This window comes from Aulonocara sp. 'chitande type north' Nkhata Bay, linkage group LG6 (assembly GCF_057382095.1).
Source record: "Aulonocara sp. 'chitande type north' Nkhata Bay isolate Kocher_YH1m ecotype deep benthic linkage group LG6, A_spYH_male_GT1.1, whole genome shotgun sequence".
Taxonomy (NCBI): Eukaryota; Metazoa; Chordata; class Actinopteri; order Cichliformes; family Cichlidae; genus Aulonocara; species Aulonocara sp. 'chitande type north' Nkhata Bay.
Window position 1 is genome coordinate 26,213,139 of NC_141349.1, and position 20,912 is coordinate 26,234,050.

The 20,912-nt window shown below is 39.8% G+C and overlaps 1 protein-coding gene across 6 annotated transcripts; it reads left to right on the plus strand.

Annotated features, from left to right (window-relative positions):
* Positions 1 to 894: 894 nt before the first annotated feature.
* On the plus strand, positions 895 to 9,875 carry LOC147327915 (uncharacterized). 6 transcript variants are annotated; one of them, XR_015129900.1, is made up of 10 exons: positions 895 to 947; positions 4,355 to 5,832; positions 5,959 to 6,040; positions 6,152 to 6,216; positions 6,381 to 6,508; positions 6,694 to 6,771; positions 7,361 to 7,753; positions 8,196 to 8,351; positions 8,572 to 8,621; positions 8,748 to 9,875. XR_015129900.1 is itself a non-coding variant. In XM_086295908.1 (10 exons), coding segments are annotated over exons 5-10 (798 nt in total). In that variant the 5' UTR covers positions 895 to 947; positions 4,355 to 5,489; positions 5,668 to 5,832; positions 5,959 to 6,040; positions 6,152 to 6,215; the 3' UTR covers positions 8,868 to 9,875. The 6 variants fall into 6 exon arrangements, 5 of the variants coding, with proteins under 5 accessions (XP_086152034.1, XP_086152031.1, XP_086152035.1 ...); XM_086295908.1 differs by lacking the exon at positions 6,381 to 6,508 and having other exon boundaries at positions 4,355 to 5,489; positions 5,668 to 5,832; XM_086295905.1 differs by lacking the exon at positions 6,381 to 6,508.
* Positions 9,876 to 20,912: the final 11,037 nt, after the last annotated feature.

A 20,912-nucleotide genomic window follows, 5' to 3' on the forward strand; every position in this document is an offset into this window, starting at 1 on the left:
GTCTCTTTCAATATTGGTCTTCTGCGCAGGTTTAAACCAAGAAGGAACAATTTACAAATTCAATTCAATTCAATTTTATTTATACAGCGCCAAATCACAACATCAGTTACATCAAGGCAGTTTATATTTTAAGGCAGACCTTTCAATAATAATTACAGAGAAAAACCCAACAATCATATGACCCCCTATGAGAGAGCACTTTGGCGACAGTTAAAAACTCCCTTTTAACAGGAAAAAACCTCTGACAGAACCAGGCTCAGGGAGGGGCGGCCATCTGCCGTGACCGGTTGGGGTGAGAGAAGGAAGACAGGATAAAAGACATGCTGTGGAAGAGAGCCAGAGATTAATAACAAGTATGATTCAATGCAGAGAGGTCTATTAAGTGAGAAAGGTGACTGAAGAAGAAATACTCAATGCATCATTGGAATCCCCCCAGCAGCCTACGCCTATTGAAGTGTAACTAAGTGAGTATACAGGGTCACCTGATCCAGCCCTAACTATATGCTTTAGCAAAACGGAAAGCTTTAAGCCTAATCTTAAAAGTAGAGATAGTGTCTGCCTCCCGAATCCAAACTGGAAGCTGGTTCCATAGAAGAGGGGCCTGAAAACTGAAGGCTCTGCCTCCCATTCATTGGTGTGTGTTATCTGACTTCAAGGAAAGATAAAGTTGGGTATCATCTGTGTAGCAGGTTGAAAAAAGCTACATGTTTATTTTTGTAAGAAAACCAATTACCCCCTTATTTTTTGTTTATTATTGTGACTTATTTTGACATTGTTATGTGTTGTTATATTGGTTATATTTCATTATGCCAGTAGATGGTGCTCTTGCACTGCTGTGGAACTACCAGAGACTCTAGCTATAGGCTCTGCGCATGCGCAGCTCAGAAATAAATGAGCTCCGGCCTGAGCAAGACGCTAACTTCGGTGTCCTCTCTATTAATCCACAGGTCCACAAACAAACTTTTATGTTACCGAACTGGTTCTAAATGTCATGTAAGTTGAGTAACAACTGTTCGGCTATATTTTGAGATGAGAGTGATGATGTTGTTTTGTGGTATTTTGTTGTAATGAGTATTAGTGTATCATCGGCATAATGCTATAATGCTACGTAGCACTACAAGTATATGCTATGACAGTGGCAACCTGCGACTTCCGAAAATGTGTTGTAGTGTTTGGTTTAGTGTTAGCCAAGCAGTACTGAGTACATGTATTAAGAGGAAAGCCTTTTGTTGGTGAAACAACGTTGCAGTCGTCTGCCGCCATGTTATGTTGCGTTCAAGGGACGCCATGTTCAAAAGTAATAGCGTATATGGCGCGAATGTGGGGAAAGGTTGTGTGAATGTGAGATGGGTTATTTTGGTATGTTGTTATGCTTTAACCGTGAGTGTTTTGTTTAAGTTGTGAGTATGTAAAGTCATTTTGAATTAGTTTGTATTTATTTTGCTTTTGAGAGAATGCTTTTTGTAACTTCATTTTTGTTTATGAACTCTGTTATTTTATGGGAAGAATGCATGGTCTAGTGTGATTTGTATTGTGTATATGTAGAGAAATAAATGAGCTCCGGCCTGAGCAAGACGCTAACTTCGGTGTCCTCTCTATTAATCCACAGTTTGCTCATATTTGGCTACGCAGTGCTCTCTAGCCTGTGTGCCGCTTGCTGCCGGTCCAGATTCCCCTAGGTCTGGTGCCGGTAACATCTGCAAAGCAGTGAAAATAAATGTTTTGCCTTCTGATGATACTACCTAAGGGAAGCATGTATAAAGTCAACACAATTGGTCCTAGTTCTGAACCCTATGGAACTCCATAATTAACCTTGTATGAAGTGTATGAAGAAAACTCTCCATTTACATGAACAAATTGAAGTCTGTTAGATATGATACAAACCACTGCAGCGCAGTACCTGTAATACCTACAGTGTGCTCTAATTGCGCTAATAGGATATTATGGTCGACAGTATCGAATGCTGGACTGAGGTCTAACATGACAATCACAGAGATGTGTCCACTGTCAGGGGCACTTCAAATAAGCTATTCCTCTGCAGATGACCTGTTAGCTGTTTGACAACTACTCTTTCAAGATTTTTTAATATGAAAGGAAGGTTGGAGATTGGCCTGATTAGCTAAGATAGCTGGATCAAGAGATGGCTTTTTAAGTAAAGGGTTAACTATTACCAGCTTGAAGGCCTGTGGTACATAGAAGATAGGCTGATCATATTTAAGAAGCATAAATCAATGGTAGGACATCCTTGAGCAGTCTTGTAGGAATGGAGTCTAAAAGGCACGTCAATGGTTTGGAGGAAAGTTGGTTGTTTTCTTCAATCAGTGATCAATAGTAAGATATTCTAGCTTTCCGGAGGACTTTCTTATAAAGCAGCAAACTATTTCTCCAGGCTAAATGATGATCTTCTAAATTTGTTTTATGTCATTTCCTCTCCAGCTTATGAGTTATCTGCTTTAAGCTACGTTTTTGAGAGTTATACTGAATAAAGTACTTCTCATCTGAGGCTCTCTTTTTACAGGAGCTACAGTATCCAGAGTTATGTGTAGTGAGGAGCTAAAATTATTAATAAGATAATCGATCTCTGTTGGAGTAGCATTCAGGTAGCTGCTCTGCTCTGTGTTGGTGCAACGCATTGAAGATGTTAACAGTGGGTGAATTATGTTCTTAAACTTAGTTACAGCTAGAGCTGGGCGATATGAGATTTTTTCATATCACGATATGTTTTTTTCATTTCAGGCGATAACGATATCTATCACGATATAAGCCAAATAACTATATTTGTAAGATTTAAATGTGCCGTTGCTCACAAGTAAAATGTGAAATAATCAGCAGCTTGTTTTTATTTAAATATTTATTTCCCATAATAAGTTCAACAGGGTAGATGTACTTAAGGAACATGAGACTTTTTCAGATAAATAAAGGCAAATATTGCAAACTACACAAAAGGCAGCCGCTAAAGCGTTTAAGTTTCAAAATAGAACAAACGAAACAGACTACTAAATTGTCAATTCCACTTAGAAACAAAATATTAATTCTAAAAATAAATCTTAGTTTGTTTTACAGAAGAACAGACAAAACTGACTAACTTTTGTCAATATCAAATAAACTGAGAACTAAAAGGAAATTCTCAATCTCTCCTTGTTGTATAGCTTAGCTTTTCAAACAGTTTTAACAGTTACTTTAGTCTGACAAAAGCCGAATGACGAATTAGCGCTTCCAGTCAGAGACTGAGGCTACGTACACACGTACACGGGTATTTTTGAAAACGGAGATTTTCCGTTTTCGTTTTAAAAAATAATCCCGTCCACACATAAAGGCAGAAATGAAGAAAAACGCTGCTAGGAACATGCCAAAGCAGCAGGTGGAGCTAGATTCCTAACCGTGCAGAAATGTTGGCCAATCAGAAGTCTAGAAGCCTCGGTGGGAAAAAGTAAACAAAGCTGGGGCATAGAAGCAGAACAGAGTCGTGTGTGTGGACGGACAGTAACTGTGTGTATATGTAAGCATTTAAACACTGCAGAGAGTAGAATTAACAGTAACAGTATTGTAGAAATTCATTTCACCGAAACAATAACGTGGCGCACAGTGTGACGCATGCACCAGTTTATTGTATTTCCAGACTTGCTTTCGGCACAATTTACAGTGCATGCTACTCTGTTTTTTGTCAGACTTGAAATAGCCGAAATACCTTCAAACTACGGAACTTCTATGGCTCTTCCGTTCGACAATCTCTCCGGCATTGGAACCGTCATCTGTTTTCTCTTCGGTCACGCTCGGTTGATTTTTCTAGTCGGCACACTCATTTCCTCCATTACGCGCTGGCTCCATTACCCGCTGGCTGCTTCCCAAACAAACACACGTGCGGCTTGGCACTTGTGCTGTACGTAACAAGTCACGCGACGTGACGCTGCGGCTGTGATTGGTTCGGCTCTGCGCTACTTAGTTTGGATTTTTTATTTTAAGAGGACAAGAGCGGCGAGGTCTATCGCGATAGCTTAATTTCTCTATCGAGTAAAAGTTATATCGCGATACATATCGTTATCGTTCTATCGCCCAGCTCTAGTTACAGCACTTTCAGAAAGTCATCCACTGTGATGAAATCTACTCCCCATAGCGAAGACCCTATAAAAAAGTGAACATCAAAAGGTATTTCTGGTTAGGATACTGGAAGCACTGATAGAACATCTAGTGACAGGAGGTGTAAATTCTGAGACTTCTAACTTTAACGAATTTATTATGAACAACAGACATGAGACTTAGCCCTTCAGTGGTATTGTTCTCATCAAAGTCAGTTTTCATTTGGAGAATTTTCTACAACTTCCATCTATCCATCCATCTTCTTCCGCTTATCCAGGGCCGGGTCGCATGGGCAGCAGCCCAAGCAGAGAAGCTCAGACCTCCCTCTCCCCAGCCACCTCCTCCAGCTTATCCGGGGAACACCACGGCGTTCCCAGGCCAGCCGAAAGATATAATCTCTCCGGCGTGTCCTGGGTCTGCCCCGGGGCCTCCTCCCGGTGGGACATGCCAGGAAAACCTCGCCCAGGAGGCGCCCAGGGGGCATCCTTGTCAGATGCCTGAACCACCTCAACTGGCTTCTTTCAATGTGGAGAAGCAGCGGCTCTACTCTGAGCCCCTCCCGAATGGCCGAACTTCTCACCCTATCTCTAAGGGAGAGGCCAGCCAGAAGCCCATTTCTGCCGCTTGTATTCACAATCTCATTCTTTCGGTCACTACCCAAAGCTTGTGACCATAGGTGAGGGTAGGGGCGTAGATCGACCTGTAAATTGAGAGCTTTTCTTTTACACTCAGCTCTGGAAATATGAACTTTTCTATAACTTTTCTATCCCTACCCAGACTTATGATTTCAGCTAAGTTCTCTCTCAAGAACTTCACAAATTCTCTCTGAGCGCTAGAGAAAACACAACCTTTATCACTCTCACTATCTGGCAATCATATCAAGCAGATCAGTTTAGTTGTTTTTGAAGCATCTCGCACTACCTTGGCCTTTGGTCATCCCTGGCTCAGTACTTTTAACACCAGTATTGATTGGTGTCTGTGGTGGTGTGAGGTCTTTAGGAGGGGGAGGCGTGGTGCAACAGGCTCAAGGGGCAATGCCAGGGAGGCTGATGGACCAGCACCAGCTCATTTGCAGTAATTAGGTTTCTCCCTTTTTAGTGACACTGGGAGCTGTGATGGGTTAGGGGAGTCCAACACGACATTGGTGCCAAACAGAAAACGGTGCACAAACCGAATAAAAGAAAAAGAAACCCATAACAAGAAAATTGTGTGGTCTGATTTGTGTGTATGGTCAGCATCAACACTTCCTTGGTTTTAAAAAGTTTTATTGCTGTTTCATCTGGAATTTCAGCAAGCTTGCTTAGCCGCTACTAAACTGACATCTCCCAGAACTCCACTACTCAGGAAGCCTTTCTCTCTCAAGAAACACGCTGATCCTCCAGATTTTGTCACTGGTCTTTGATGTTCCTCAGGTAACACAGTCATCTTGAAAATCATTGAAGAGTTTTCTAAGTCTGTCCATTTTGTTGCTCCTCTCAAACTCCTTGGTTGTAAAAACAGCCCAGTTTCTCACCTTTCTTCTGACTATGTGATTGCCCACGGGACATTGTTTCTTCCCATGAACCTCAGTTAACCTCATTTCTTTGGAAGGAGCTGTGTCCAGCACTGGGAGCTCAGACTAGTCCAGGGGTGGGCAATTCCAGGCCTCGAGGGCCGGTGTCCTGCAGGTTTTAAATCTCACCTTGGGTCAACACACCTGAATCAAATGATTACTTCATTACCAGCCTCTGGAGAACTTCAGGACATGTTGAGGAGGTAATTTAGCCATTTAAATCAGCTGTGTTGGATCAAGGACACATCTAAAACCTGCAGGGACACCGGCCCTCGAGGCCTGGAGTTGCCCACCCCTGGGCTAGTCTCTCTTCTGGCTTCCATCTCCAGATCAACAGGCAAGTGGAGAGAACTAACCAGGTTCTCGATGAGTCTACCCGTCAACCTGGAGCTCTCCGTTGTCCTGGATCAGGTGAATACCACTACTAATGACTTCCTCCCATTCAAGTCTTCAACGGGCTACTAACCTCTGCTTTTCCCTGGTGTGGTGAGAAATTGAGAAAATCTGTCCCCTCTTTCTTAGAATCAAGCGGAAGAACAAGTATCTGGCTGACTTCCACCAAAAACCTTCACTGAGCTACCTTCCAAGTCAGTTCTGGTTATCCACTAAAAATCTCCCTTTACAGTTTGAATCTAAGAAAAATCCCTCTCCAAACTAAACGGGTTATGATGAAATCAAGTCTCTTATTTAACCCTGTCTCTCTTTGTCTATGTTACACAATACGAGAATTCGCATTTTTTATGTCTTCCAGCTATAGCCTGTTCGGTTCAGTCCATTTTACGCACAGTTTAGAGTCTTGGTCACAAGTGTAGGAAGAAATGAGCAAGATACTGACATGCTGATCAATGAACCATCTGCAACGATATACAAGCTGAATAGGTCTGTTTTAATGCAGAGACTTAATTAATTGTTTAAATTCTTCAACTTTTGTCCTGATTTTTCTTCTTTAGAGTTGTGTTGGTTTAATTTCCAATTTTGTGTTATGCATGACCTTTATAAAGATCATTGTGACTGGCATCAGTGAAAAGTGTCACAAGTTTTACTTGCTTTTTTTCTTGATTCAGTGCTGGTGAATAAACATTCCTCACCTCACTTATATGGACATGGGCTACTGAACTGCTGCTTAAGTGATCTCTTTGGAGGTAAAAATGGAGGGATGGAACTGGGTTAAACTGTCCTGACTGCTTGTGAAAATGTGACATTAGCATTACATGTTTTCTAAATCCAAATCTAGTTTTTAATATGTTCCAAGCACAAACTAAAACATATTTTGCACACTTCAAGTCTAATACATAATTTCATTCATGCTTCCTGATTTTATTATGGATCTATGCATGCAGTGCAATTGTGTCCATGTGTTATTTTCATTCACATAAAATCAAACGAACAGAAAACAGCCACAGAATAAAAGGTTCCATTCAACAAGCCAATCAGAACTTGAATTTCCTTAAAAGGAAACGTCTGTGAAGGGGACACTCAAGAGTGAGACCATTTTTGATATCTTTTAACTGCAAGTCGTCGTCAAACATGGACAGACTTCACATCATTTTTGTCCTTTTTTTAGGTAATATTTTGGAAGGAGCTTTTATGAAACATTCATTTTATTTAACATTTACCTGTTCTACTGATTATATTTGACATCATCTAAATCTACTTCTTTAGTCAACACTTACAACTATGTTGTACAATGTGAAACACTGGCAAAATGTGTTATTGTGTTTTGTATTTCAGGAGGTGATTGGATTTCTGGATCAGTGGTGGATCTGACAGTGAGATTGGGTGAAAACATAACTCTGTATTGTGACTCTACAAAACCACCTGAGGAATATATTGTGTGGTACAGAAATTGTACCCATGAAAATCAGCCTCCTCTTGTCCTAAAACTAACAAAGGATTCGTGGAAACCCATCTGTAACCGAGCAACTTTAGTGAATTCTCTACCTCGCTTCCACTTTGTAAACAACCAGTCCTCTGGATCGTATGACCTGCTGATTGTGAATATTTCTGATTCTGATGAGGGCCTCTATTACTGTGGAACTGAGCAGAAACAGCTACAGGATAAAAAGGATATTAACCTTGAATTTGTTCAGAGTTATGGCAGTGTGGCGACAAGGATTAAAATCAGTAAGTGCTCATGTGATTTTTTTTTAACATTAAACATTAGTATCAATATTTAAAAAATGTAACTGTAACTTAGACTCAGGTTAATTGTCAAAAACAATTTTAAAAATGACATATTCTGAAACCATTACATGATTACACAATTATTTGAAACTTTTTAGGTTAAAATTGTCAAAATGCATTTTATATGAATTGCAGTTTAAATATTCTATCAGTAACATTGTGCATTGCTGACGTATTTAATATGAAGTGTCAGACCATTAATAATGAAAAGCAAGATTAACTATTTTTAAACGAAACAAATATTTTGATTGCCATGCATGTTTTCTTTTCAAATGAGTTTTTCTAGTTTTCTGATGACTGAGATTCAACATCTCAAACATTAGAATGATTAAAAAAAAATATACACAGAGACCTAACTGAAACATGTTTGTGAACAATTTAGATTTCAGTGATCCACATTCTTCAATTTTAACTGGTCAAACATCTCCACAAGACTGCGGCATGTGTTGGAAACTGCTCTTCATCCTGTGTCCAACTTTTGCAGCTCTCTCCTCTCTTCTTGTCTCTCTTCTTGTTCATTACCTCTGCCAGAAAACAGGTAATTGCTAAATATGGTACTTTTTTCAATCAATCCTCTTATCATCAAATTAGTATATTACTTAGTTTTTTCATCAGCTCAATTTGTAAACTTAACAATTTGTGCAAAATTTAAAAGCATTTTGCTAACATAAGAAAATTCCAGGCAATGAGGTTACTACATCTAAGTCAGTATAATGGTGGATTTTATTTTTTAATGATGTATTCATTTCTGTGGCCAGAAGTTGATCAACAAAGACCAGAAACCAGTGGGAAAACAAGAAGAACTCAGGTAAATTACATTAATATTCAATCCGTATTTTTTCAGCGCTTGTCATAATTAATAATTAATTCTAACAAAATGAATTATTTATAGAAAACCAATCACATTCATAATTACAAACAAATTCATTCACAGGATGAAGATGTGCTTTATGCTACAGTGGAAACACGTCAAGCAACAGAGCGATCCAAGAAGAAGATAACCTATAGTTCTGACTTATGCACCTATTCTACTGTCAAGACCTCTGGGGTCTAGATTTTACATTCAAAAGTGCATTATGAATTAATCAGAAGTCATTAAGTTTTTTGCTTTTGCCATTTTTCCTCTACCTATCAAGCTTAGTAATAATTATAATCGTCTATTTCTTCTTCAGTGAGCTGCTTGGTTTAGATGATATTTAAAGGTATATAGTCAGACATTTTTTTTATTATTTTATGCAAAAAATATTGTTCTTGTAATTTCCGACAGACTGATGTATCATCATTAATCCATTAAAAATACATATGAAAATACATGAGTGCTTGTGAAAGCTCCCATGTTGCCCTGCCATCATGAATAGTGCCTGTGATGAAAATCACCTTTCTGCCTAATCACATTTTATGTATGTGGCTAGAGACTGGTCTCATATCCTGTATGCCAAAAACAGAAGACAGGACACCTCACAGGCATTTGTGTGGAGACAAATTTCAATTTCGGCTTGTTTCATCATGTCTGTGTTTTTTCATTTGAGTAGGGGTCCCATTCATCAAAGAAGCAAATACACAAAGAAAAGAGACAACATGACCAACACTGGGATAAAGAGAAAGTAAACACTGGCACCAGTGATACTGAAGTTGCCTGCTTTCTCGTTTAGGTCTCAAACCAGGGATCTTGGTTGTTACATGACTGTTTAAACCAATTCACTATGCAGCCCCTATAACTGCATATAACACAATGGAAGTAGACACTCACTTATTTCATTAGGATTTTCCCATCTCTATGGTTTACGTCTTCAGTACTAAGTACTAATGTATGTCTCATGGCATGATTAAATATCTTTCCATTTGATACATAAATCTATACTGATATTATACAAATTATACAAAGTAAAACTGAGTAAATACCAATAACATCAGTGTCAATTACATCACAAATACCTTAGTGATGAATCGTTGGCTGTTCACGTCCTCTGATGGTGCCTTCTGATATAAAACCCAGCTGTAATGCTCTTTACACTTACACAGGTCTATTTCTACTGCCTTATAAATTACATATCTGCTTCTTCCTGTGTAAAATGTTTAACTGTTTTTCTTTTGTTTCTTTGTTTAGTATTGTAATAAATAAAGTGTAATTAAGCAAGCAATAAGCAGTAGAGTGGTATTTATCAAAATCCATGCTGCATATAGTTTCTGGAGGCAGACAGAACAAAAAAAAACCATACTGCTGGAGGTCAAAGGAGAATGGCCAGATTGGTTCAAGCTAGGATTCTATGGGCTACACCTCCAAAAAAAAACCATAAACTCCCCCAAAACAGAATTCAAAGTTCCAAACATGAACTCGGTAATGAGTAGCTCCACCGTTATTGCTGATCACTTCAAAAGTTCATTGTGGCACGCTTGATGCAAGCATTTCCATGAGGTGAGTGGGAACATTTCTCCAAGTGGTAAAGACGGCCGCACGAAGGGCATCTACTTTCTGGAACTGTTGTCCATTTTTGTAAACTTCTCTTGCCATCCATCCCCAAAGGTTCTCAATTCAATTTAGATCAGGGGAACAAGCAGGATGGTCCAAATGATGTTATTCTCTAGGAAGAAGTCCCTTGTCCTGCAGGCATTGAATACTGTAGCACTGTCCTGTTGAAAAATCCAGACGAAGGCCTTCAGTCATGAGGGATGGTCTCTGCAACATCTGGACATAGCCAGCGGTCGTTTGATGCCCCGGCACCTCCTGAAGCTCCATTGTTCCACTGAAGGAAAAGGCACCCCAGACCATTAAGGCCCCGCCTCCACTGTGGCATGTAGAAAACATCTCAGGTGGGATCTGATTGTCATGCCAATAAAGTTGGGAACCATCATGACCATCAAGGTTACTTTTTTTTCTTATCAGAGAATAAAACTTTCTTCCACCTTTCAGTGTTGCATGTTTGGTGCTCTCTTGCAAAGTCCAAACGGTCAGTTCTCTGGTGTTCATGGAGACGAGGCCTTTGAAGACAATTTTATTTTTGAAGCCTTTCAGTCTCAGATGCCATCCGATGGTTATGGGGCTGCAGTCGGCACCAGTAATGGTCTTAATTTAAGTCGAGGATCGTCCAGTATCTTGAGCTCCAGCTGAGTGCTGGTGAATTTTTTGGGGGTCTTCCACTTGACTTTTTTGTTCCACAACCCTCAGGATCTTTTAAGAAATTCCAAATGACTCTCTTACTGCATCCCACCTCAGCAGCAAAGGCACGCTGCAAGAGACCCTGCTTATGCAGTTCAACAACCCAACACGTTCAAAAAGGGAACGTTTTTTTGCCTTTGCCATCAGGACATCATGACAGTGTAACTACCTGAACGAAAATGACAATGAATCCACATTTTTGCACAGATTTGGCCTTTTGGCATACAGTCAAAACCTTTTGTTCAGTTTCAGTGTTGTTTCCAATAAATTGTGTGCTCAGAAAATGTTTTCACTCCCATTTCTTCTCGTTGCATGTTGAAACTCTACTTGTAACCTTGTTAAGATCCATGCAAAATATCTTAAACTTTTTGATCGGGACTACCTTTTTTGGATTTTGCAGGTGAATCAGTCTGTCACTGAAGGAACTGCCCAGCGTTGTCACTGTTTTGTACATGGTGTGGGATTTCCATGAGAGTTGATAGCCTAGCCATCAATCTCCTCTCAGAGGACTGAAACCATTAATATACTTTTGAAAATTCAGGCTTTTTTGCAGCCAGAGTAGTCACCCCATGCTGACCAATAGAATAACTGGAGGTTTAACGCACTTACACTCCTCTGGTTTAAAGGATATGTTAACCTTTTGTATATATTTTTGTAGGATTTGCCACCATGCAACAAAGGTCAGTGTTAGAACAAGAGAAGTGTTTCTCATTGTAACAAGGTTACAAAAATATGATGGGACATTGAAAATCCAAATGTCACAGTCCGTCCAAGTATCACACATTTTCTTACTGCATTTCGTTGCCCTGTACCTGTGCATGTGCAATGACAATAAAGTTGAATTCTATTCTATTCTATTCTATTAATTTCCTTTTGAAAATGAATAACTTTATGTTTAAGCTTTTTTCTTGTTTTATTTGAATCTTTATTTATCTCCTGGTCCAGCAGTTTTTAACCCAGTGTTTTTGAGTTGTGGATTTCCAATCTTGCAGTTGAAATTCAATTACTTTTCCAATCTATTTTCTGTTCATTTAATTTATTTTCTTTGTCTGCGTTATCCTGTCTCCTATGTGTCAAGTCTGCGATTGTTTCCTGTGATTTTTGCACCACTTGGAGATTTGCTTAGACTCCATTAAAGGTAAGTTTTTACTCCATATCATGCCAGCAAGTACTTGAATATCTGGATGAACCTATTGGTCTTTCTTTGAGATGATCAAAAAGTTGAGCTATTTTTTTAGCACAATTTTTGTGCCACATCATAACCACATCATCCTAGCTGATATTTGCAGTTCAAATAAAGAATTCTGTCGTCTCTTGGTCTTATTGTCACTTTCGGCACTGATCCAGAAACTCATTTGTACTGCAAGAAACACCTACTAAATCAATATGACAACCAAGCAAATACATATGTTGACTCCACCCTGCTCAATACAAAACAGATAATGTAGATATACATTTGTTGCCCAGATAGAATCAATATAATGACTGCAACTGAAATAAGATAATAGAACTACACAGCAAAAAGTAATTTAGTTTCACCTTTAAGTTTCTGTGTGCATGTGTTAATAGTGATCTGTTTTGCCAAAAAAGCATGAAGCCAGTGGAGAACTGACTCCAAAAAAAAGTCGATCCCCATAGAATCCCAGCTTGGAAATCTGACACAAATTTGTGGCGCAAACTACAGTGTCAAACTAGTAGAGCAATCAGAAGGAGGTTTTTTTTTTTAGTACAGCACCACATTGGCACAATTTCAAACTAGCAGTTGCCATTAACCTCCAGAAACCACTCGCCAACTGGTGACAGAATACGTATGTTTTTTTTACCTTTTTTGGTTGCTTGAGTCTCTAGGCCTAAATAACGTAAACCATTGTGATAAGACGTTTTGTCTACCTTTAATACTGTGAGTTTTCTTCTAATTATTTTTTACTGCTATGTTTTTTTACACATGGCTTTTTATGCTTTTGCTTATGCTGCTACCTATTTGCCGGTGCAAATATTCAAAATTTACTAATATAGGACTGTCTGTCTAAAATGGACGATAAAGCAGGGTATGCTTCTCAGGGTGAGGACTTGTGTTTAAAATGAGTCTTGAGCCTGAGAAGGGTACCCTTTAATAACCTGTAAAGCGTACACCAAATCCACAGCAGCAACAGTCATTCGTACATTACAAAGTGCAGAATGCTGACAAACTGAAGCTGGAAAAAAAAGTTTCTGTTTTCTTGAATATTGTCAATAAGTGACCTAAAACACCTAAATCCAAACCTATTTTATAGAAGTTTACTCTCAGGTTTAGACACTGTTAATAAAAATTCAAAAATTTAAATGAAAACATTTATTGGCTAACAGGTTGTAGCACTCTGATGTCCCACTTAGATTAGGCCTTGACATGTTGTTTAGTATCACACTAGCTGCATACCACAACTGAATGCCACTGCAAATCATTGTGGTAGACATGCTGGTAAATGGTGCCTACATAAGTTTTCTGCAGCATTATCAGAAAAGACATCTACCCATCCCCACCCCCAACAACTTCACGTCTTCAAGATCACTTCACGTCTCTATTTCAAGTGAAGAGCATACAGTACAAAGAAACTTATCAGTTTGTGATAAATGCAGGGGGGCTTGCTAATACTACCTCTGTTTCCATAAACCAATGGTACTTATCTCAGAGAAGTTAAATCAGAGCTAATGGGAGCTTGTCTAGCACTCTAGTTTCCCAACAGTGTCCCATCAAAGACCAGAAGGTTTACTCAAGACCAGTAGTCTCAGCTTAAGCTCAGCTTGAAAAGCTTAAGCCACTGTTGACAATACATGGAAATGCCCATTAAAAATGCTAACCGCAAACAGATTTCAGTGGTTTGCTGTCAAGCAGGGGCACTCATTTAGAGCATGGTGCAAATAGGCGAGAAGTTTTTCTGACAGAACACTGTTGGAGATGAAAGGAAAGAGATTGCTTTCACTTTTGTACATTTTTAATTTATGTCTATTTTTAGATTTCACTAGACAACCACTGCTTGCCTTGTTTGGCATGATGGGGCCCCACTGCTTTGGAAGCATTTATGTAGGTTGTGATAAGAGATGATTAATTCTGAAAGTGATTAAACTTCTTGCATTTGTACCACTAATGAATTGATCTTTTCTAAAGCAAAGTTGACATTTGAACTTATTTTCCTAGACTGGTCCTTATCATTCTCAGTGTTTAATGGTTTTGCTTCCTCTTAGCCTGTTTACCAGATTTTATTTCTGATTTCTCAAACTTTTTATCTAATTCTGCATTTAAGTCTATTAAAATGAAGTTGGTTTATTTGATTGTTTGTTTTTTTTAAACAGACTCAACACTTCATTCATTATTAGACTTAGGTAACAACAATATAATTCAGAGATGTATACATACTTGCATTTTATAGGGTCATTTGAATACTCTGTATATTTTTGAATAATGTCTTTTGAATAGAAATTCTCAGTGAGGAGACACCATTTTGCGATGCTAAAGATGATTTCTGCCCTTTCTTCAAGAGCGTAACAATAAATTTGTGGCACAAACCAGAAACAGCCATTTACATTAACACTAAAAATTGCAAGACCAAAGGCCGTGACAAGGGACATTTTCATTTCTAAGAATAGCAGGAGTATGGAGCTAGGACATGTGAGGGTAAGAGACAACACAGTTATACACGGGATGGAGTATATGGATTCAATAATCATAGTCACATGTGAGGGGTCAGTTCAAAGTGTGTAAATGTATTGTGCGACATAGGTTACAAATGTAACAGACTGAAGGAGCACCCTTCAGATCTGCAGGAGGCTTCACCGTGCACGGTGCTCTCTGCATGCACATGGGTTAATAAAGTAACATTGGAAGTGAGGTATTCTGTCTCGAGTCGTGTGTGTCTTTACAGGTCAGAATCAAAGGGTCGGGAGCGACAGTGGTCGCGACAAGTAAATATCAGACTAAATACTGTGCTTTATATCACTCAAGAAAACCTCCATAAAATTTGGACATCTTACTATTTGTCATTGAGAGACGGAAATGGGAACAACCAAATGAGAACAAAGCTTTTCTGACCTCTAGTGGAACCGTACATGTAGATATATATGTCACAATAGTCTAAATTCAGATGTAGTTTCCAAGTTAATTGTCTTACCAGACAAAACAAGCTAAGCCATTCTTCTGTAATTCATTGAAATTGTCATTGAAATATTAAACAATTTTCAAAACTTGTGACAATATGTGACAGTTTTCAAGCCTATAACAGTCAAGACTAAGACTGAGACAAATGAGTGTAAAAGGTAGGTCACTGTAAAATGAAAAGTAGACTTTTTTATTGTAATAATCACAAATGGTAAGCTTGAAAAAAACCTAGCTAGACCTACTAGACCATCTTATAACATTACACCAATAGAAAAACAACACAGAATAAAGGTTGCATTTAGCAAGCAAATCACTTTTTCTTTCATGGAAATGTCTACCCAAGTCATGACATCTGAGACTCCATGTTTGACGATGGCCTGCAGTTCAAACAGTAAAAGTGGTCAGATTTCACATTGTTCTTGTCCTTCTTTTAGGTAATATTTTTTGGGTATATTTATTAAACGTTAAACATCTAACCGTGTTAGGTCTGCACCCGCAGGCCTTGCTAGCTCAGAGACTTATCACCATGAACAAAGCAAGACACTCAGAGCTCAGTCCATTTGAACTTGCAAGGGAAGCTGGTCCGGTCAGGATCCAGAGCTGCAAGCTTCTCACCTGATCCCAGCCAACTTCCCTCGCAGCCTTTTATTCAGTGAAAACAGTTACACAAACACCCCACTGTAAAAACCCATATGATGTGTCATAAAAGCTACGGCACTGTGTGTGTATGTGCATGCACATGCGAGCATGTGAGTGAATGTGTGTGTGTATGTGTGTGCGCATGTGTGTCTGTATATGTGACTTCCTGGTTACAACCGTTTAACGACATCCCTAGTCATAAAAGGGTCATGTCCCCTCACCCAATATATGGCTTAAACCCTTTAATGGTCAACCATATACAAGCACAGGTGAGCCCATAAAGGCCAGGAAGTGAACATTCCTTAGCAAATAAGGAAACCAGAATCTTACATGCAAGTGTGCCTGCAGTTTAAGGCAAGGTTTACAAATTTTAAGCACAACAACAACTTTTAATAAAATTTCTCCAACAAACTGAACTCAGCATTTACAAGAATTTGGTATAATGTGAAAACCTTAGTGCATTTGTTACTGCACCTGAAATCAGCGGGCAAAAGAGAAAAACTCAGATAAATTAGATTAGTATCCAATTTGTATTATATTTTCAGTTGTTTTAATTGAACAAATGGCATTTATAATGACAGCAGTCCATTGGTGATTGTGTATGATGACATTCTTGTGTGTAGATTTTGTTTGTAGGAGATGCATATGGATAACCTCTAATATTTAATCCTTGTGAATAGTGTCAAGTGCCATACACTGTAAAAAAAAAAGTGATATAAAAGTATTTTACTGTGTATTTTACAGTTTTGTACTGTTCTTCTAGAATATCATTAAATTTACATAAATAGACTGTGATTTTACATTTCAAATGTAAATTAACGTAAAATCACTGTAAATGTAATAAAACATCATTTTCTTGTTTTTTAAATGTATTTGTCTGTACAAATGCATATTTAGATTGTTAAAACACATTCACAAATGTATCATAATTTCACAAATATTTGTCCATTATTTGAAAGATTGAACTGTTAAATTCAAATGTAATGCTATGGAAAAATATATAAAATGATTCTCATAAACAATTATTATTGTTGTCTAGGGCGATCGTGGCTCAAGCGTTGGCAGTTCGCCTTGTAATCAGAAGGTTGCCGGTTCGTGCCCCAGCTCGGACGTTCTTCGGGCAAGACACTTCACCTACTGGTGATGGCCAGAGGGGAATTGTAAAGCACTTTGAGGGTCTCAAAAAGCACTATATGAATACAATCCATTATTATTTAAACCAACTGTTAACTGTATATTTCTGTACATTTAAGTATTATTATTCATATTGCTGCATTCATTGACCTTGTTTATAGGTAATTTCATTGTTTGATCACATTAAAATGTACCTAATTTAATGTTTAAAAGCACTTGAAAAAGGCAAAATCCCATGTAAAATTAGGGCAACAAACTGTATTGTCATTACTGAAAATAACCGTATTTTCATGAGAAAGTTATTTTCTGTTATTTTCTGGTATTATTTTGGTGCCCCAGCTGCCGGAATATTACTGGGTTTTTTTTAGGATTTTTTTTACTTACTATATTTATGCCAATATAAAGAATAGTGTTTTAAACTTTATAAAGATAATTTCAAACAATTAATGTCCATTCAACATGAACATCTGTGTCAGTCTAGAGTTAAAATCAGAATCAGAATCAGAATACTTTATTGATCCCTGGGGGAAATTATTTTTTGTTACAGTGCTCCATTAAAATTTTTTTTAAACCAACATTAAGACAAGACAGACAATACACTAACTAAGAATAGTACAATATATACATATATATACATACATACATACATAAGTCACTCATAAATAAATAGTTGGAAAAGAAACATGTGTAGTTGTAGCAGCAAACAGTGTGTTAAGTGGATGCGTTGTACAGGGAGATGGCCACAGGCAGGAATGATTTCCTGTGTCGTTCAGTGGTGCTTTTCGGTAATCTCAGTCTCTCACTGAACGTGCTCCTGTGACTGACCAGCATGTCATGGAGTGGGTGGGAGGTGTTATCCAACATTGTCTTTATCTTGGACAGCATCCGCCTCTCCGACACCACCTTGAGGGAGTCCAGCTCCATCCCCACAACATTGCTGGCCTTACGGATTAGTTTATTAAGTCTGTTGGCATCTGCGACCCTCAGCCTGCTCCCCCAGCATGCAACAGCATAGAGGATCGCACTGGCCACAACAGACTCATAGAAAATCCTCAGCATTTTCTGGCAGATGTTGAAGGACCTCAGTCGCCTCAAAAAATAGAGACGACTCTGGCCCTTCCTGTAAAGTGCTGTGGTGTTTTTAGCCCAGTCCAGTTTATTGTCAATGTGTACTCCAAGGTATTTATAGTCCTCCACAATGTCAACACTGACCCCCTGAATTGAAACAGGGGTCAAGTGTTTCCTGGTCTTCCTGAAGTCCACGATCAGTTCCTTGGTCTTTGCCACGTTGAGCTGCAGATGATTCTGCTCACACCACGTGACAAAGGAGTCGACCACAGCCCGGTACTCTGTCTCATCATCCCTGCTGATGCATCCAACCACCGCAGAGTCATCAGAAAACTTCTGAAGATGGCATGTCTCTGTGCAGTGGCTGAAGTCTGTGGTGTAGAGGGTGAAGAGGAAGGGGGAGAGGACAGTCCCCTGTGGTGCCCCTGTGTTGCTGATCACCTTGTCAGACACACACTGTGGGAGACGTACATATTGTGGTCTTCCTGTCAGGTAATCAACAATCCAGGACACCAGAGAAGCATCCACCTGCATCGCTGCTAACTTATCACCCAGGAGGGTCGGCCTGATGGTGTTGAAAGCACTGGAAAAGTCAAAAAACATGACCCTCACAGTGCTCGCCGGCTGGTCCAGATGGGTGTAGACACGATTGAGCAGGTAGATGATGGCGTCCTCAGTTCCGAGACGAGGCTGATAAGCGAACTGAAGGGGATCCAGGTGTGGTCTTACTATGGGTCGCAGCTGGTCCAGGATGAGCCTTTCCAGGGTCTTCATGATGTGGGAGGTCAATGCCACGGGCCTGTAATCCTGGGGGCCACTGGGACATGGCGTCTTTGGTACAGGGACGAGGCATGATGTCTTCCACATCACCGGGACCCTCTGCAGACTCAGACTCAGCATAAACAGTTTATGAAAGACTCCACACAGCTGGGGGGCACAGGTCTTGAGGACAAGGGGACTCACTCCGTCTGGTCCAGCAGACTTGCCTGAGTGAAGTCTCCTCATTTGCATCTCAACCTGGTATTGAGTGAAGGTGATGGGTGGGGGAGGGGTGTCAGGAATCTCACAGGAGGCAACATGTGAAGAGAGAGGCTGGCACAGTGGTGTGGCTCTGGATTCCAGGCTGACTACAGGTGAGGTTGTGGGGGTAGGAGCAGACACTGTGGTGTCGAATCTATTGAAAAACAGATTCAACTCATTGGCTCTATTCTCACCTCCCTCAGTTCCCCTGCTGTTGGTTGGCCTGAATCCAGTGATGGTCTTCATGCCCCTCCACACCTCTCTCATGCTGTTCTGCTGGAGTTTCCACTCCAGCTTCCTCCTGTAATTGTCCTTAGCCTCTCTGATCTTGTCCTTTAGTAACACCTGGATCTTCCTCACCTCCTCTTTGTTGCCCCCTCTGAAAGCCCTCTTCTTGTTGTTGAGGAGGGCTTTGATGTCCTTAGTCACCCACGGCTTGTTATTTGGGTAACAATGAACAGTCTGAGCTGGAACAATGGAGTCGGTGCAGAAAGTTATGTAGTCTGTGATACAAAACCCACCACCTATGTCAAATACTTCAGAAGGTTTGATATCATAATTTTGAGAAATATATTTTCTTTTAAACACATACATGTAAATCTATCCATTAAGATGGTTCCCTCTGTTGCCTCTATAAAAGCTTATTTATCCTGACCCCAAAGTCCATTGTTATTGATTCCTTCTATGAGTGGTCATGCTTTGGATGATCAGTCTACGCTAAATTATCCATATTATCGCTGATTTTTTTGTTCAATCTTGCGTGCTTTTTGTTTTGTTTTGGGGGTTCTTACAGCGCATTTTCTACTGCGTCCTGATTGATTGACAATGGTCTACAGCCAATCTCCGTGTCTCCTGTACAGTACAGAATGCCTTCAGCTTGTTACATTTACATAAATCTTTGATTGCTAGCAGTGTGACTCTGAAGTGCTGTAGTGTATCATTGTAAGTTTTCTCTCCAACAAACACAACAATGTCGACAAAACGTGTTGCACCGTCAAAGGCACCTGCGGTAGTAAACATGTTAAAAGGAAGGTAGAAGTTACCATATTGTGGCAAGCTGAGTAATCTTAACAACAAAGCACCCACACAGAGCTCGAACTTGCTGTTCTACCCCAAACTGATAGCGAGAGCTCTTTATTGAACACTTCATCTGCACTACACTGTGTATGAAAGGGTCAATAACTACATGCCTGAACTCACTCATGGTACTACATTCTTTCCATCAACAATAACTGTCGGTTATTTTTGTTTGTTACTGTTGGAAACAAGCAAAGGCTGATTGGGTGGCTTAGACCCTCCAGCGGAGGCAGACAAAGGCTGGACGTTCCCCTTGGACCGTCGGAGGAGCTACAAAGCAGTGTGGCTGAGAGCTCCTCGACGCTGGATCGTTGAGTGACTACCCGTCAGTGTTTCCAGCAAAATCAGCTAGTGTGTTGCTTTGTAATTGTATGTTAATGGCTGCCTCTGTGGATTTTCCAGCAGGAGTGCGGGAACCGGAGAGCAGCGAGCACAAGTTTCACAGGAGCAGAGACACGGAGCACGAGCACTGAGAAGGAGACATGGCCCGGGATTTTGTTGTTGTGTGTTATTTACTTCACTGTAAATAAACGCACTGCATTCATTACACAGAGTTCTGCATTTTGGGTACTCCTTCCCCACACACCCACGGACCATGACAGAATGATCCAGCCACATAATGGACCCAGCGGACTCAAATGTCGCCTCAGAGGAGGAGTTGCCCGACCAGCTCTGGAGTTACTGCCGGAACGTAATCCAGGCTGCCAATCAGCATCAGAGACACATACAGGTAGTGTTTTTTGATACTTTCCTGTCATCCACTACCTTTTTGGCGAGCTTTTTGGACATTAACAACCTAATTCAAATTGTAACCATGCTGAGGGCAAGCTCCAGCTTTGAGCTGTTTGGTTTGGGCGGTCTGGGCAAGGAGG